Genomic DNA, 18,673 nt, shown 5'->3' with positions numbered 1-18,673 from the left:
CGACAGCTTCGGTGCTGACAGCTTTGTGTCAATAGCCTGGCTGCGCCCGCCTACGCACTTCCGCTCAATTTCATTTTCCTTCAGTACTGCGTCTGGGACCGCTCCATATCCTTAGGTTTCCAGAAATCAATTTTTTGTAGGACCAATCAGCGAATAGAGGGAGTGGCTGAGAACGATGACGTTGATGTAGTGCGTCAGTTTGAGTGCAGTAATGGCAGCAGAGAAAGACGTGAGAAAAGCTATTCGGTCCGTTGTTGGAAAAGAAACTGACGAATATACAGAATTTAAAGCCGGATTGTTGTCGTCTCACCTCTTGTTGCACAACGGAGGACCAAGTGAAGGAGGCAGAAAGGTTGGAAGTTTGTGCTGGGCAGCTCGTGCACAATGACCGTGACATTTTGGACTTAAGCCTGGTGTTCGCGGTGTTCGGAAGCCCCGAGTCCTGGCTGCTAAACTATTGTTGAAGATCCGCTCAGGAGTCATGTCAGTCGCTCATATTCCCAACAGTAAATTTACTGATTCTTGTGATGAACATTTGAGCCCCTTTGTGTACTCGTGCAGGAGGTTGGTGTGTCAGTTTTACATGTTGTAAATCATACAAATTGGTTGTGATTAAAAAAAATAATAATAATTGTCATAAATAAAAATTTGAAAACCCATACTTTGGAGACTATATTTGATTTTCAGTTTTAGATGTCAATGGTTAAGTTGTTTGAATAAAAAAAAACAACTAAATGCCATATAAAAATGTACAAACACATACTTTGAAGACCATAATTAAGGTAATTAAGAAACAAAAATACGTAATATGAAAAATTGTTGTTTATTACACATCTGCAGATAGAGACAGACTGATCATTCACTGTAGCTGCTACAGCATTTGAGGCAGATCAGAAACGACCACAGCGGCGTATTTGTAATGATTAGACACAGCTTCGACCATTGACTGAATAATCACTGTCCTTCATGTCAAATATACATTTCGAATTAATAATTGTTCCTAGATTAACAAAACCTGCAGCTCTCGTTGACTGAAATCCTATTGTAAACATAATCCTCTGATCATTCGGAGTTCGGACTTGTTGTTTCTTTTACTGTCTATGGTTGTTTCGGCGCATGACATACGTCACTCACGACCACACATTAGCGATTGGCTATGGCAGATCGTGAGTGACTCTGGGCAGATCCAATAGATTTGAACTTTAATAGTGAACCTGCCTACAAGGAAGGAAACGTTTCTCAATTGAGGGAGGCCAGACTCTCTGTACAAATGAAATGTATGTACGAGAGTCTGGTAGAACCAGGCTATTGTGTCAAGCCCATGATGCTGGAAATTCAGCTTTGATCACACGAATTAATTACATTTTAAAATATATTCAAATGGAAAACAGTTATTTTAAATTTTCTTAATATTTGGTAACACTTTATTTCGATAGTCCACTTTAGACATTCTACTAACTATAAGTAACTTTTCAACTACATGTCAACTAACTGTCATTAAAGTATTAGTAGGCTGTCAGCTTAATATCTTCTAACACTTTATTTTGTTGGTTATTCAACTGACTATAAGTAACTTGGCGACTACAAGTAAACTTATTCTCCTAACCCAAAGTCTAACACCTAACCATAACCTAACAGTCTACTGACAGTCTACTATAATATACTAATACTCTAATGAGAGTTAGTTGACATGTAGTTTAAAAGTTACTTATAATTAGTAGAACATCTAAAGTGACTATCGAAATGAAGTGTAACCTAATATTTAACAACGTTACTGTGTCCGTAACATTGCCACCTTTGAGCAGTATTAAAGCTGCAGTCCAGCTTTTTCCTCTTTGTCGCCATCTCTGTTCGAAATCTGCAATTGGAATTATCAACTTTACGCGAGTTGTACGTCAACACCCTCGACACGGCACAGCGTGGATGAACACAATGTTTTAGGAGAGTGTGAGGCTGTCAGTCACCACGCCGGTGTGGATACTGGCGTTCAGTAAATGTCACTAAATTTAATCAAATTATTTGATCTTGTGTGATAGGTGTTATGAGCGGCATGAAGTCGAGATGACAAATAGAGAGGTTCTGGTTCTGACATTGCAGTAAATCGCGCTGATTGAATCTAAAAATCGCTTATAAGTTATCATATCGCACAAAACCATGCAAATTATACTTTGTTCTCAAATTGTTAATGTCAACAACGTCAGCATTGCGTTACTACATGTAATGTTCCTCCGATATGTATCCTTGTTTTCGCATGGGCCGGTTGCAGTCTCTTTTTTCCTGTAGCAACTCCGAACGAAGTCTTTTGCATTTTACAGCGGGTGAATCTGTTGTCATTTGTGATTATCGTTTGAACCTTTCTGGATCTGCCATCAAATTAATACATTTAATTATAATAATTGCTGTGAGAAAAGGCTATAAATCTCCACCTCCAACATCCTCACACGCAATATAGCCTCCTAGCTGAGACTCCTTCATGTATACAGATGTGACGGAATGACGCAAAGACATGCTCGAATCTCCCGCAGAAATCCACCAGTACCGCTGGAATTAAAAACATTATTACAAGCTTACCGCTTTGAATCGAGCTAAGACAAGCAGATGGTTATGTATTTTCTCAAATATGTATTTTGGAACCCCAAAAAAGCTACGAACTGCAGCTTTAAATGCAGTCTGTGTAAAAGCACCTATATGCTACTAAAGAAGCGCTTCTGTTTCTACTTTTGCCAATGAATGATCATGTTATGAAGTTTACGTGGTAGTTCACAGCATTTATTCATGAGCCCTTTGGTTTCATTCTCACATGAGTGTCAAATGTGACAGCTGATTCCAACATTACATGCCCCGGCAGTGTGCAGTCGAGTACGAGAACACAGGACGCTGCCATTGACACAACACAGCTCACTCTATTGCCCTCGGCTCACGTCACACACAACACACTGGGCTTTTTGTGTGCTAATTGCAGCTCGTTAGGTTCTCCTGAGAGAATTGTATCATTTAAAAGGCGCTTTCGGGCCTCAGCTTGCACTGTAGTTCCTTATGCTTACACATTATATAGACCTGTGTGTGTGTGTGTGTATATACATACAGTTGTTGTGCTTATTGTTTTTAGAATCTTAAGACAGATTTTCTGAGCAACAATAGTATTGATCATGTCTCTCAATCTCCAAAAAGGAGCTTCGGAGGATCAGAAGATGAATAATGAATTAAATATGGGTCTTTTTAAAGCTACCGTAAGGTTTGGAATATTGTGTACAAGTTGCAAGGACTGTGTTTTTGAGCTTGACCGCTGTTAATATGTATTTTCATTCTGTGGAAAACAACAGAATGTATTCTGCAGGAGCTGACCCAGCTTACCTCACGCTGTTTCATTATAACATCATAGCCTGGGTTTCACATAGCCTGGGTTGTGGGTGTTTTTAAAGGGTTAGTTCACCCAAAAATGAAATGAAAATTAAGTCATTAATTACTCACCCCCATGCTGTACCAACCCCATAAGACCTTCCCAGATAGCAAACTGACATTGAATCAACGTGGAAATATGACATCGAAACAACGTTGATCTGACATTGTTTTGCTCATCGAATTAACGTTGAACCAACGTCAGACGCGTCATTCTTTCAAAACTAACGGAAAATCAACTTGAAATCAACGCGTTGTTTCAACGTTATGAAAGCAAACCAATTTTCGATTTCATTTAGCTTTGAAGAATGCCGCGTCTGACGTTGGTTCAACGTTAATTCGATGAGCAAATCAACGTTGTTTCAATGTCATGAGAGACGTCGTTTCCACGTTGATTCAATGTCAGTTTGCTGTCTGGGTTCTTTCATCTTCGGTCAAGTCAAAGTCAAGTAATTTATATAGCGCTTGTAATGATGTAGATTGTTCAGCTTTACAGTGATGATAGGAAATTAAAGTAACAGATTATGTTGGCTTTACAGCTGCTCTAGAATAAAGTTATTGTTTAAAGTTAAAGTTAGTTTTGATTGATTCACTTACATTGCAAAGATCAATGGAATTATTGCTTAAAGTCAAAATTTAAAGCCCAATATAAACTAGAAAAGTCACGCACACTATTTCAACTTGCAAGAAGTTTACTTGTAATATAAATAAAAGATGAAAAAACGGTTGCTTGTGTAAATATAGAATATATGATACAAAGCTAATTCAACAATTTTAGAGGGATAGACTTCTGTTTTTACATGGTGCATACTGTATTACGGTACTAGATCATGTCATTTTCAAAACTCTCAACTTTCAAAACTGTTTTATGAAGTAAAAAAAAAATGTCAGCATAACAAACAGTACAATCTATTGAACGCATTGTACTTATGTCCCTCAATGCCTCATTTTCATTCCTGACAAACATATGTCATATGTCTAAATATGGCGCCACCCTGACTCGTGGCGGAATTAATTTGGGGGATAAACTGTTCCTTTAAGAGAAAGGAAAGTTTTTATTCTGTTGCCAATTGCATGGACATTGAACCATTGAGAGTTATTCTGTTTTGTTCTGTCTTCTTTTTTTATGTGCAGTATTTGCTCACACTCTCTTTCTCCAAGCCATCACTTTTCTTTCTCTCTCTCTCTGTTTCTTTGAGGGTTGGTTTGGATCTAATGGTCGTGCAGAGGGAGTGAAGATGATGTCATGCTTTTCTTTCATTTTTTTCCTACCTTTTTTAGTCATAGAAAGTGCTGAGGGTGGGGCATACAGACACACACTAGTTTTTAACATCCCCCTCATTTTTGACCATCTTTAGCCCAACTAAGGCACACAGCTGGTAATGATTCATAAATGAAGATGTGGGCTTTCAGATACGCCTCAAGTGATGAAATAACTTGCTTGAAAAAGAGTCAAACAACGTTGAAATAGCTATTGTGAGAAACGTTGCTTAGTCAGAGTTTTTGGCTGCAACCATAGGAACGCCTCTGGAGTTTAAAATGAATGTAATGACACTGTAAGGCCCATAGGAAAATGGCAAAACCCTCATGATTCTTTAGTGGTCGTTGCATTTTTAGTGCTTTTCTCAAGCTAGAGTAAACTGAAGAAAGAGGATTTTCCCCTCAGAGATCCTTTATTTTTCTACCTATATAGCAACATTAACACTTTTTTTTAAAGGTGAAGCGATTAGATGTTAAAGTGCTAATATACCAGCAGAGACTGAAGTACTGAAGTACAGTACTGAAGACTTTATGGTTGATTCCCTTGAAACTGTGACTCTGTTGAGAGCATTACTCTAGGGTTTGATAGGAATGTCACGGTGAGGAAATGTTCACTATGATATTACCGATAACACGGGGCAGGCAAGGTTGGGCTTATTTTAAAATGCACGCTCACTTTTCTCTTTATCTTTTGAATTTGCAATCACACTTACTCTGTGTATAGGCCTATAATTTGCGGTAATGTGGTCAGTGAACGGACATAGACCAGGAACACCGAACGATAATCATGTTTAAAGACCCATTTGAACAGTTAAAATTGTTAGAAATGCATACAATATTATCTGGAATATATTTACATGTACTGTATCCTTTTTTTCTACTCATCATTAGGTTGCATTTAAGTTATATAAACATGAAGAGAAACATAAAATATAACTATAAAATATAAGTAACCATCATTAATCTTTAGAAAATATATGTATAATGTCAAATTATGTCAATTTAATTATATCTATATCATTATATATCATTATAGTTTATTTATTTATTTATATATATATATATATATATATGCAAAAGCCTCTAAGTGCCATTTGAAATTTTCTTCTAGAATGACCCTTTTTATCAAGCTTATATATTTAAGTTCAGTGATTTCACTTAAATGGCAATGATGATTACCTCTTAATTGTTATTTAAGTGAAATTACTGAACTTAAATATACAAGTTTGATAAAAATCATCATTCAAGAAGAAAATTTCAAATGGCATTTAGAGGCTTTTGCATCTGAACTCTTCATATATATATAAGTACTGAGTAATATTAATTAACAACATGTACTTTAGGGTTTGGTTGAGGATTAGTTGCATGCAATTATGCATAATTTATTACTTACTAACTCAGTAATAAAAAATATTGTTGGTTTAACTTAAAAAAATGAAGTGACCTGGTTGCCTTAAAATTTTAAGTTCATTGAAATAGAAAAATTGAGTTAATACAATGGAGATTGATTTAATCATCAGAAACTCAAAATATCATGTTATCTGAACCACATAAATTATTTAAGTTGATTTGACAAAAGAACAAAAGTTGAGATTACATATCATGAACATATTTGTTTTTCAGTACATGTAACGTATATGTAATAAGGACACTGTTACCATAAATATTATAATAATATGGTTTTATTTACAGACCCCCTAACACCCTGTTTTATACACTGTCCATACAGGAACACCATATGGGACCATCTGAAAGTGATAACCTGAATTTTGTGTTGAAAATTCAAAGTTGAAAATTGATTATTGAAAAGTAGAAATTCTCTCAAAAAGCACATGGGTTTCATGACGTTGGGTAGTTTCGCGTGCATTCAAATATTTGGATTTAGCCTGGAGTTTTAAAAACCTGCTATTCATTTAGCTTTATAATGTTATCTTAAAAGAAATGAACGTTTTTAAATCTGCTCTATGCGTTTTTAGACCGCGTTAAATTCACAAACATGCCCACAGAGTGTGTTTGTCTGTTTTTCATTTATAATTATGCCTAAAGCACACACACTGGCTGGATGTTTTTGGTGCCAAACACACACACATGTGCGCTCCGAGTAAACATGGCCTCGGTGGGTGAATAAAGGTGCTTTTGTCCGGTGGGGGGCTGGGCCATCTGGAGCGCTCATGAATGTTCACTTCAGTGTGCTCAGACATCGCGCCTCCCTGTGTATTTCACAGCTCCGCTAGAAGAGGACGAGGCATGGGTGGGGTCGCCATTGGGCGGATGGAGACAGGGTGGGGTTTTCCAGCAGCCAGTGAGATCACTGGAACACTGCATGCGTGTGTGTGTGTCGTCTGCTGCCAGTAGCGGGCATGTAGCATTTGGACGGCACTTGAACACCTCTGCCAGTCTCCGTTCTGAGAAGTGTAGGCAAACTCTGTGATCTGTTGGGTTCATAGCCCTCTTAGAGTCAGCACCTTGTCCCACTGGGGCTTTTGCAGTACTGCTGTAATTTGTCTATCCTGCTGTTGGTAGTTTATTTGGATTTCTGGTTTGTGAGAGGGGTTCAGAAAGTGTGCTAACTCCATTCTCTCTCTCTGTTTGTCCCTCACAGCCGTCTGGAGTCGCAGTGGAGAATGACCCGCTCGGTGCTCTTCCTCCAGGATGGGGTAAGTCATCACTCATGCTTTATCTTCAGGTGAGGTCTCTCTTATGAGTTGTTTTTTTTAATTCACGTTAACTTTAGTAGTAGAGAGAGACCTATAATCAGCTTGGCCTAAGTTGTTTTTTTCCATTATTCATACTTTTGTAGCATTGTATCTACTGATAAATTGTAGAATTTGGTGGATCACATCACAGGAAACAATAGCTATCGAGTGAAATAACTTACAGGTGTTCTATGTATTTCTTTTTACGTAACGCATAGCATATTATGATTTAACAGTTGAACATAGCCCAAAACGGGAAAAGAAATAAGCAACCATTCCCTCACAAAGCAGCTGTGTACATGCATTTAATAGTAACGATTAATGTACAGTCAGCCACTAAATGAACCCCACAAAATGAGGCTGTTATTAAATAAATGAAGTATTCTTTGGACGCGAGTGATACGATTATAGACATGAGACTTGCACACTGTAGGAAACTGGTTTTCAAGAATACAGTTTAGTGCTAATTATGCAAAACATTGTGTTTCATTAGAGACATGTGCAATAAAATTCATTATAATTATTACTCTAATGATAACGGTAACACTTTACAATAAGCTTCATTAGTTAACATTAGTTAATGTATTTACTAACATGGACTAACCATGAGCAATACATTTGTTACTGCATTTGTTTATGTTAGTTTAACTAATGTTAACAAGATTTTAATCAAGTATTAGTAAATGTTGAAAATAACATTAACAAAGATTAACAAATGCTGTATATGTGCTATTCATTATTAGTTCATATTAACTAATGTAGTTAACTAATGTTAACTAACGAACCTTATCGTAAAGTGTTACCATGATAACATTTTAATGATGTAATTCAAATCAATGGTATTTTATCTTACACTTAAAATTAAAAATATATCTTTATCCTTATCTGTGGCTGAAAAACAAAATATTTCAATTATTATTTCTGTCAAAACCGGTGGTTTCTTTTTTCAGAAGTATAGTAGAGTTCAGGAATATAACTGTGAACCGGCGCTGGGAACTCTGGGTGAGGAGGGGGTTAAAGACGCAAAGGCAGAAAGAGAGAGTGTTGTGTGTGCAGTAATGTGAGGGCTACTGTGTGCTCCACAAACCACTGTTAATGAAAACAAGATGTCAGACCAAGAGTGGATGAGGGGGTGAGGGGTACGGGACGCACACACTTCTCTCTGTGTTGAAAAGGAATTGGCCAGCGGATTTTCTCTTTTCTTTTTTGCTTTTGAAATCATGAAGGTTTCTCGTTAAACTCATTTGAGAGCTGAAGTGAGATGCGAGAAGGTATGTTGGAGCGTGCACTAGCGAGATGCCCCACGCACTCGTGAGTTTTCAGTCAGCTCTGTCAGATTTGACACCGTCTTACCCATCATCATCCCATGGGGAGATTACATTACTTTTGTGGATTTTTCAATATGATAAGGAACCCAATCCATCAAGATGGGGGAAATTAGTTGTAGAAAAACGGCTTTAATTGAGTAAATAGTAGTTATTTGTAAAAAAAGGGAAATGGTATAAGTGTTTGTAACCATTAAGGTGAGGAAATAATGACAGATTTAATTTTTAGATGAACAGTTCCTTTAATGAGCAGTTTAATATGAATGCTCAATGTATCTTCTCTAAGCAATTGCTCCCAATAACGCTATTGCATCACTGTACATTAACTTTTGTAATGCATAATTACTGCATAACCACCACATACACAGACTGACTTTTAAGCTTAAAGTAAGTTTGCAACCATTATGAATGCAAAACATCTGTGCAACGAACTTCTAAATGTACTCTCTTTTCTCTTTTAGAGAAACGCCAGGACAACGGAAGAGTGTACTATGTCAATCACAACACCCGAACCACGCAGTGGGAGGACCCTCGAACCCAAGGGTAATCACGTCCTCCTGTCACATGATACATACATAGCAAGTCATCTGTAGATTCCAGTGGAGTTCGTCAGACTCCAGTCAGTGGGTGTTAAAGGGTTAGTTCACCCAAAAATGAAAATTAAGTCATTAATTACTCACCCCCATGCTGTACCAACCCCGTAAGACCTTCGTTCGTCTTCGGAACACAAATGAAGATATTTTTAATTAAATTTGAGAGCTGTATAACTACCACATTGGCTCCTAAAGGACTGCCTCTTGACGGCCCAGAAAGTCAATGAAGAAAATGTTTAAATATCCCAAGTGACTACCGTGGCTCAACTATATGTTTATCAAGCGACGCGAATACTTTTTGTGCGAAAAAACAAACAAAAATAACGAGTTTATTCGACTATTTCTTTTCTTCCTTGTAGGCCAGAACGAGACTTCCATAGATTTCCACGACGCATGCGCGAGATTTGCGATCTGCTCACACCAGCTTACACTACTTCAGATCGCAATTCTCGCGCATGCGTCGTGGAAATCTATAAGGAAGTCTCGTTCTGGCCTTCAAGGAAGAAAAGAAATAGTCGAATAAACTCGTTATTTTTGTTTGTTTTTTCGCACAAAAAGTATTCGCGTCGCTTGATAAACATATAGTTGAGCCACGGTAGTCACTTGGGATATTTAAACATTTTCTTCATTGACTTTCTGGGCCGTCAAGAGGCAGTCCCTTAGGAGCCAATGTGGTAGTTATACAGCTCTCAAATTTAATCAAAAATATCTTCATTTGTGTTCCGAAGACGAACGAAGGTCTTACGGGGTTGGTACAGCATGGGGGTGAGTAATTAAGGACTTAATTTTCATTTTTGGGTGAACTAACCCTTTAAATAGTGTGTGTGTTTTGGTCAAGCGTCAGTTTACCAGTTTGGGGAAGTGACTTTAAAACTGCTAATAATTCAGTTAAGTTACCCTTTAGAAAATATAGTTAGCAACAGTGTTGTAGTACTCGAGACTCGGACTCGGTCTCGAGACCATATTTTAATGGTCTTGGTCTTGTCATGGACTCGTGTCCATTTGGACTCGGAATTGACTCGTACTCGAACATTTTTTTTTTTTTTAGGACTCGGACTTATTCCCGAGTCCACTCGAGTTCAATTCAAAATATTTTTCATGATTATTAATGTATGTTAATAAAATATTTCTTTAAATTGATTGACACGGCCAGTGATTGGTGATTTTTCTAGTGCGCAACTGCGCATGGCAAATTGTAATAAAATTACTTTTAACACCACCTACTATGTGGCCTTTTTACCCTAAACTGATCATATTTTTTAAACTCTAAGTAAATTCAGTAAAAAAAAAAAAAAAAAAAAAGGATTTCTCTAAGTAAATAAAAGTAAATTAGGTAATCAACCCTCACTGGTCTCGGTCTCGACTCGGACTCGACCGTCTCTGGTCTCGATCTTGACTCGGACTCGACTCTCTCTGGTCTCGGTGTCGACTCGGACTCGACCGTCTCTGGTCTCGGACTTGACTCTCTATGGACTCGGTCTTGACTCGGACTCGACTCTCTCTGGTCTCGGTGTCGACTCGGACTCGAGTGAGGTGGTCTCGACTACAACACTGGTTAGCAATACAAGTTACTAATGGTAGGTAGCTAAAAATCTGAATTCTCCATGCAACATGCTTTGATCAATGTGAGACATTGTTATTGACATATGACATCTCAAATACTGACACTAAATAATAATGTCACGACATGTGTGCCAAAGAAAAAAAAAATGGCTGTAATGCTTCTTATCAGGAAAGTGGGCAAGAGTTGGCTAAAAGGGCCAGCTCTGGTCTGACTTGGAAACAAGGTCGCGTTTGTAGTTTCCGGGCTGTTAAAATGAGCGGCATATATCCACAAGCATAAATCTGTTTTCAAAAACTTTTTCCAATTTCAGATTTGCCCACAGCTAAATATAGCGTAACATATGAACTGCTCTTAATGGCCTTACATCAGTCAAACTGACGCCGGCCATTTAGTTTACACATGCTGTGTGGATCACGCTTTTAATGCCTGGCTCTGTAAAACGACTGGGAAAAGCAGCATTACTTCGTTAGGTAGCTTTGTCTAGTTGCTTGCTCACCCACACTGGTATGTTCTTATCAGTCCTTTGATAGAGACCCAGTGAAAACCACGCATTATCAAACTCATCCACTTAAGCTGCAAAACATTGTTTATTTGTTTGCTCATTTTTTTGATTTTTGCATTTTGTTTATTTGTACATTGCGTTTTAGATTGTTCCGAAAAAACGCATGTTACTCTATAGTTGAGCCCCCCCCCCAGTCTTGTGTGTGTAGCGTCCAGCAGGGTGCGCTGCTCTCACTGCCCTCCTCCGTTTGCAGGATGATCCAGGAGCCGCCCCTGCCGCCCGGCTGGGAGATGAAGTACACTGCAGAGGGGGTGCGATACTTTGTGGACCACAATTCTCGCACCACCACCTTTAAAGACCCTCGACCGGGCTTTGAGTCAGGGTAAACATCACACACGCTATAGTTTAGAGTGCTTGCTTTGATTGCATGTGAAGGCAGGAGGAGTGCACTGCGAGAGACACACACACACCCACACACACACACACACACAGTAGATCAAGGACCTGATGGTGAAAGGGGTTCATAGAACCTTCCGTCTGCGGGGGTTTCACTTCCACATACATGAGCTTTTTTAGTGTGTCTTGAGAAAAGGAGAGCAGATCTGGCCAATACAATGTAGGTCTATGACACAGAATAAAGTTCAACATTTTTATTTAAACTAAATGTACACTACTATTTAAACGTTTCACATTTTGGTAACAATTTAAAAGGTTTCGTTTGTTAACTTAAGTTAACTACATTAGTTAACATGAACTAACAATAAACAATACTTATACAGCATTTATTCATCTTAGGTAATGTTATTTACTAATACATTATTACAATCAAAAAGTTGTATTTGTTTACAATATTGAATACACTGTGAACTAAGATGAATGGTCATTTTTTTATTAATGGAGTAGTTCACTTTTAAAAAACTTTTGCTGATAATTTACTCACCCCCATGTCATCCGAGATGTCCATGTCATTCTTTCTTCAGTCGAAAAGAAATTAAGGTTTTTGATGAAAACATTCCAGGATTTTTCTCCATATAATGGACTTCACTGGGAACCAAATGGTTCAAGGTCCAAAAAACAGTTTCAGTGCAAACTGCAAACTGTTGAAAGGAATTTAAACGATTCCAGACAATGAATCCAGGGTCTTATCAAGCGAAACGATCGCTCATTTAATAAATAAATTACAAAGTTTAAGTTTTATAAGTTCAAATGCTCGCCTTGCTCTGTTTCGTGATCCGCGTTTGTGACTCTTCTGTTCGAACTCCTTCATCAAAATAAACAAATCATTTTCGTGTCATTTGGTTCATATAACGAACGAATTGACTCAGATTTGTTAGAAACAGAGATTCGAAAAGATTCGTTAGAAACAGAGAACAGAGCAAGGTGACCATTTGAGCTTATAAAACCTAAACTTTGTTATTTTTTTTAAAACGAGCAATCATTTCGCTTGATAAGACCCTTATTCATCGTCTGGAATCGTTTAAAGCCCTTTGAACAGTTTGCAGTTTGCACTGAAGCTGTCATTTGGACCTTGAACTGTTTGGTTCCCATTGAAGTCCATTATATGGAGAAAAATCCTGGAATGTTTTTATCAAAAACCTTAATTTCTTTTCAACTGAAGAAAGAATGACATGGACATCTTGGATGACATGGGGGTGAGTAAATTACCAGCAAAAGTTTTTTAAAAAGTGAACGACTCTTTTAACTACAGTAACATCGACAAAGGTTAATGTTGAAAAAAAATATTTTTCATAGTTAGTTCATGTTAACTAATGTTAGCAAATGAGACCTAATTGTAAAGTGTTACTATTTCTGAAAGATTTTTCTTCTGCTCAACAAGTAATATTGTGAAATTTCAATTTAAAAGAACTGTTATCGAACATTTTCTTCAGTCACATGATCTCTCAATATGCTGATTTGGTGCTCAATACATAATTAAAAAAATGGTTCTTATTATTCTCAATGTTAAGAGTTTTTGCTGCTTAATAATTTTTTTGGAAACTACAGTAAAAAGTTTTTTTAGGATTCTTTGATCAATAGAAATCTTTTGTTACATTATAAATGTCTTTACTGTCACCTATGATCAATTTAATTTGATCAATCTCCTTGGCTAATATTGAAACATTTGTTTCTTTAAAAAATAGTAATTGCCCCAAAATTGTGAATAATAATAAAAAATCTTGAGCACTAAATTAGCCTATTAAAATGATTTCGGGATAATAATGTGGCACTGAAGACTGGAGTAACAATGCTGAGTATTTAGCTTTGCATCGAAGGCGTAAATAACATGTAAAATAGAAAACAAATTGTAATATTATTTCACAATGTTACTGTGTTTTTGATTGGATAAATGCAGCCTTAGTGAGCAAAAGTGACTTCTTAAAAAAAAAATAATAATAATAATTTTGTATCCAAGCTTTTGGTTTGGTAGTGTATAATTTGTTTGTATACATCCAGTTAGGTCACCTTTATTTCTATAGCGCTTTATACAATACATTATACATACATAAAAGCATCTTTACAGTGATGAACAGGAAAATGATGCATTTCGGCTGATGTCAGTTCAGTGTTGGTTCAGTTCCATTGTAAAGATGAATTATTTACTTTATTATTAATTTCATATAAAGCAGCTCCGCACAAAATGTCACCGTCCATCTCAGTTCAGTTCTCATACAACAGCGTCAGTACAGTCAGATCAATTATATTGTTGAATATTATACAGTATATATATACTCAAACAGATTGTTAGTGTTATTTTTTTCTTTCTTTGTTTCTCTCAGTATCTCCTTTGTTCCTTTCATGCATCTTTTTGTTGTCTTAAATATTTCATTCCTCAGACTTTCCCTCTCTCAGAATTGAAGTGAAATGCCTTTTGCTTGTGTTATCTTGTGTTGTGTTATCACGGCTGTGCAGCACCAGACTCCCTAAATCTACCCTGTGTAAACGCCAGTGTTTTATCTGATCTGAATCACACATTCTGTCTCGTTTGATGCGTCATTTTCACCTGTTTATGGAATTGGTGTCATGGCTGACTTTATCCTGCCGTTTGTAAACTTATAGTTTATCCTGTTTTCCTTTCTATTGCTCATGTGGGTTTAAGAGCTAGCGTTGATCTAAAGTCTGAAGCGCCACACACTCATGGAACGGATGACATCAGAATGTTCTCATAGTGCGTTGGCTTTATTTTCTGTGTTCCTGTTTAGTTCGAGACAGGGTGGGTCTCCGGGAGCATACGACCGCAGCTTCAGGTGGAAATATCACCAGTTCCGCTTCTTGTGTCATGTGAGTTCTTCAAATCACCGCAGGGCTCATGCTAGTGCAACATGTCTGTCATTTAGCATCTGCAAATTAATGTGTGGGCTCTGACCTCTTTATGCAGTCCAACGCGCTTCCCAGTCACGTGAAGATCTCCGTATCCCGACAGACTCTGTTTGAGGACTCATTTCAACAGGTGAGTGAATAAGGATGCGGTGCAGCTCAACTTTTATAATCACCAAAACTGTCTTCGCTGGCGGCAGGCAATAGTTTTGTCATCATTTGTTGCAGATTGATTGCAGTATAAACCTTGGATCACACATTTTTACTCTCATACGTAAGCCCAAGTAGATGGTAGAACCATTGCCAGCTTTTGTGGTTACCACGATGATGATGATGATGATGATGACATGCCTGCAAAACGGCTTGTTGAGTAGCGCCTGTATAGAGGTGTTCCCAATAAACTTTTTACAGCAATTTTGTCCTCCAATTCATTATCATAGATCATTATGAATTTGGCTTGTACAACCTCAAAGAACTTTTTTGTCTGAATACAATGACAAAACATTATCTGTTAAATTCATTCCATAAAAGCCTCTTAACAATTTCATTTTAAGGAAAATTGTGACCCTGGTCCAAAAAAACAAGTAACAAGTCACACGGGTATATTTGTGGCAATAGCTAACAACACATTGTATGGGTCAAAATGATTAATTTTTCTTTTATGGCAAAAATAATTAGGATATTACGTAAAGATCATGTTCCATGAAGATATTTTGTAAATTTTCTACCGTAAATATATATATAAGCAAAATCGCGAACATGAAGTTATAAGAACTTAAAAAGCAATTTTCTCAATATTTTGATTTTTTTTTTTGCACTCTCAGATTTCAGATTTTCTAATAGTTGCATCTCAGCCAAATATTGTACTATTCTAACAAACCGTACATTTTTTCTTTCATTTATGGCCAATATGAGATCCAAACCAAGTTGGTTTAGGCTAAACTGCTCGTATCATTCTAGAATAGATGGACAAGCAACATTCCCTTGATCAACACTTTCTTTTCAGTTTTTAAGACTTAATCAAGCCCTATTGTGTGTATCGAGGTTCTAATGAGATTCCCGTCTCGTCTCAGATCATGAACATGAAGCCGTATGACCTCCGTCGGAGACTCTACATCATCATGAGAGGAGAGGAGGGACTGGATTACGGAGGAATAGCCAGGCAAGTTCGCTGTGACGTCTCGCTCTTGGTCATCTTCATGTTCCCGCTCGTGCTGAATGTTTCTTGTTTCGGGTGTAACTGCTCGTTTGGTGTCTGGACCTCATAGTTGTCTTCCTGTGTCTGTGTCTGTCTCCTGTGTCCTGTCAGTGGTTTTACCCTATGGTAGGTTACGTCATGCTGTTCTACCACAGGGTAGAACCACGGACGGGATGTCTGGAGGTGTCTGCGTCGTCCTGTGGTGTGACCAAACACCCCTATCACCCCCAATCATGGTCCCCTCTTTGCCCCTTTACCTTCTTTTCAAACCCCCCCCTGGGGTCAAAGGTCAGGCCTTGGGTTCTGGTGGACTGATTATGATTTAATGTGTGTGTTTGTGCTGCTGAATCTGTCTTCATCTTCATCACTGTATGTGACACTGTGCACACTGTCCATCTCAAGAAAATGTATTGCATTTGTTTTATTGTGTTTATTTTTTTTCCATTGTTTTATTCCACAAAAAGGTTTCCTTTCTTATTTGTGCATTTTTCTGTAAATCTGTTCATTTGATTTGCTGTTATTTTGAAGTGGCTCAGAGTGATTTCAGGCTTATAGGCAAAAACAAACTGTGACAACATATCACTTTCTTCTCAAAACTACGTTTTGTTAAAACAATTTTTTTATTTTTTTTTTAATAATTGAGTTGGTGTGTTTTCAAGGAAAACCAGGATGTTTCCAGCATGAATAGACATTCTGAGCTTTTTAAACAGTATTGTATTGTCTATTCTTTCCCATTACTCTCACATGAAGTTGTTGTTTAATTTAAACAATTAAATGTTCCTTTTACTGCAGACATCTGTTTAAATCATTCCTATATGTGTATCTGTAAAATCTAAATTGTAATTTAATTTGTTAGTATCCAAAACTCCAAACTTTCTTTATTCAGTCCCTCAAGGATTTCACGATTTTTTTTTTTTGTGATTTTTGCGATCAAAATGACTGATTTTGTGGTGGTAATTTCCCAAAATTTGTGAAAAAATTTGCGATTTATATTTAACATTTACCATAATAGTATTCAGTTCTTCCAGAAAAACGCTGAGTTTTTTTTTTTTTGTGATTGTTGCGGGCAAAAATTGATTGATTATGCGGCCCGTTTTCTTTAAAAATGCGATGGAATATGTGGGATATTTATGCAATTTTATGCGATGAAATTGCAGGAATTTGCAAAAATTGCGGGAACTTGCAAAAATTGCGGTTTGATGAAAAAGAGAAAAAAAAGTGATTCCCCCAACATCCTGTTAATGTAAGAGTCATTTCTTATTATTTCCTTTGATAAGCAAGCATACTACATCATAGAAAGTGCTGGGAATATTTAATTACTCATCTTGTTTTATTTCAGACTGTAAGACTGTAAATAAGGTGTGGCCCCTTTAAGAGCTGCGCGCTTCCTGTTGAACTCTCTGCAGTGTTATATGTGCGCCTCGAACACCCCATGTGTGCGGGTAATTTCTGTTTGATGCCACTTCTTATATCTTATGTTGTTTATTAAGTAACGATGTGACGGTAGAACGTGTGACAGACAGTTATACGAGTTCGATTTGTGAGATGTCAATCGCCTCCGTGAGGCGTCGCGTAATTGCGTCACTTCATAACGTTCCCATGGAAACAGGGGGAAATGGCTGCTCTTGTGTGAAGCAAAAGCAACATTTTTTAACTTTCTGCTAAAATACATGTGACTTTTTTTTGCAACGAAAATGCGAGGATTATGAAATTATGCAAACCCCGCATATTTTGCACGGAAATCGGCAATTTATGCGGCGAAAGTGCGGCGTATTTGAAAAAATGTGGCTCCCGCATAAATATGCGGACTTTGGCTGATTTTGCATTGAATTCAGCGATCGCATAATCGCGTTTTTCTGGAGGGACTGTTTATTCTTGCATAATGTTCCAGCACAGTTTGTCTCATTGATGTGGGCATATTTAAGAGTGTGTGTCATTATAATACCAGCTAAAGGCAACATTCAGAGTGTTGTGTGACTGACTCTCTTCTTCTTTGTCTCTGTCTTGTAGGGAGTGGTTCTTCTTGCTGTCTCATGAGGTGTTGAACCCCATGTACTGTCTGTTTGAGTATGCCGGTAAAAACAACTACTGTCTGCAGATAAACCCTGCTTCTTCCATCAACCCCGACCACCTCACTTACTTCCGCTTCATCGGACGCTTCATTGCCATGGTGAGAAGGCTCTAGTAGTTTCACATTAAACTGAAGTTTTGTATTTCTGAACATCGGTGTGTGTGTGTGTGGTTGAGTGTGAACCTCATGCATGATGATAATAAACCCTTGTGTTCTGATATAGTGACTGGTGTTATATTAAGATCCAGAACTTCTCTCACACCCTTCATGAGCCCATGCTGGTCTGGGTTTGACATTCTCAAACATATATTATAGAGATTCTCTGTGCTGTGTCCTAAATTCTTTCTCAGCCCTTGTGTTTCTCTTATTTTGAGCATGTTCTGCACAGACTGTGTGACTCTGAACGTCTGTGTTGTTTTTGGAGATTATTCCCAGAGTCATGTCAAGTCACATTTATTTATATAGCGCTTTTTACAACACAGATTGTTTTCAAAGCAGCTTCCCAGTGATAACAGGAAAATAATACAACAAAGTTTATTTCCAAAAGAAAAAAAGGAGCTCTGTGCTGTTACATTAAACAATTTGCGATCTATATACACATTGTATATACAGTGGGGCCAAAAAGTATTTAGTCAGCCACTGATTGTGGAAGTTCTCCTACTTAGAATGATGAGAGAGGTCTGTAATTTTCATCATAGGTACACTTCAACTATGAGAGACAAAATGAGAAAAAAATCCAGGAAATCTAAT

The 18,673-nt window shown here is 37.4% G+C and overlaps 1 protein-coding gene across 2 annotated transcripts in view; it reads left to right on the top strand.

The window, feature by feature from the left end:
• Positions 1-18,673, top strand: part of wwp2 (WW domain containing E3 ubiquitin protein ligase 2) — a 112,397-nt gene that overhangs the window by 77,057 nt on the left and 16,667 nt on the right. Inside the window, exons 11-17 of one of the 2 annotated variants that reach the window (XM_039656674.2) lie at positions 7,262-7,316; positions 9,142-9,223; positions 11,593-11,721; positions 14,540-14,618; positions 14,716-14,787; positions 15,728-15,816; positions 17,863-18,022. In XM_039656674.2, coding sequence (XP_039512608.2) covers positions 7,262-7,316; positions 9,142-9,223; positions 11,593-11,721; positions 14,540-14,618; positions 14,716-14,787; positions 15,728-15,816; positions 17,863-18,022 — 666 coding nt within the window. The remainder of the gene's footprint in view (positions 1-7,261; positions 7,317-9,141; positions 9,224-11,592; positions 11,722-14,539; positions 14,619-14,715; positions 14,788-15,727; positions 15,817-17,862; positions 18,023-18,673) is intronic. The other variant, XM_039656675.2, reaches the window with a different exon arrangement.

This window comes from Pimephales promelas, chromosome 25 (genome assembly GCF_988280905.1).
Source record: "Pimephales promelas chromosome 25, fPimPro1.hap1.1, whole genome shotgun sequence".
NCBI lineage: Eukaryota > Metazoa > Chordata > Actinopteri > Cypriniformes > Leuciscidae > Pimephales > Pimephales promelas.
This window is presented reverse-complemented; position numbering and strand designations above follow the sequence as displayed.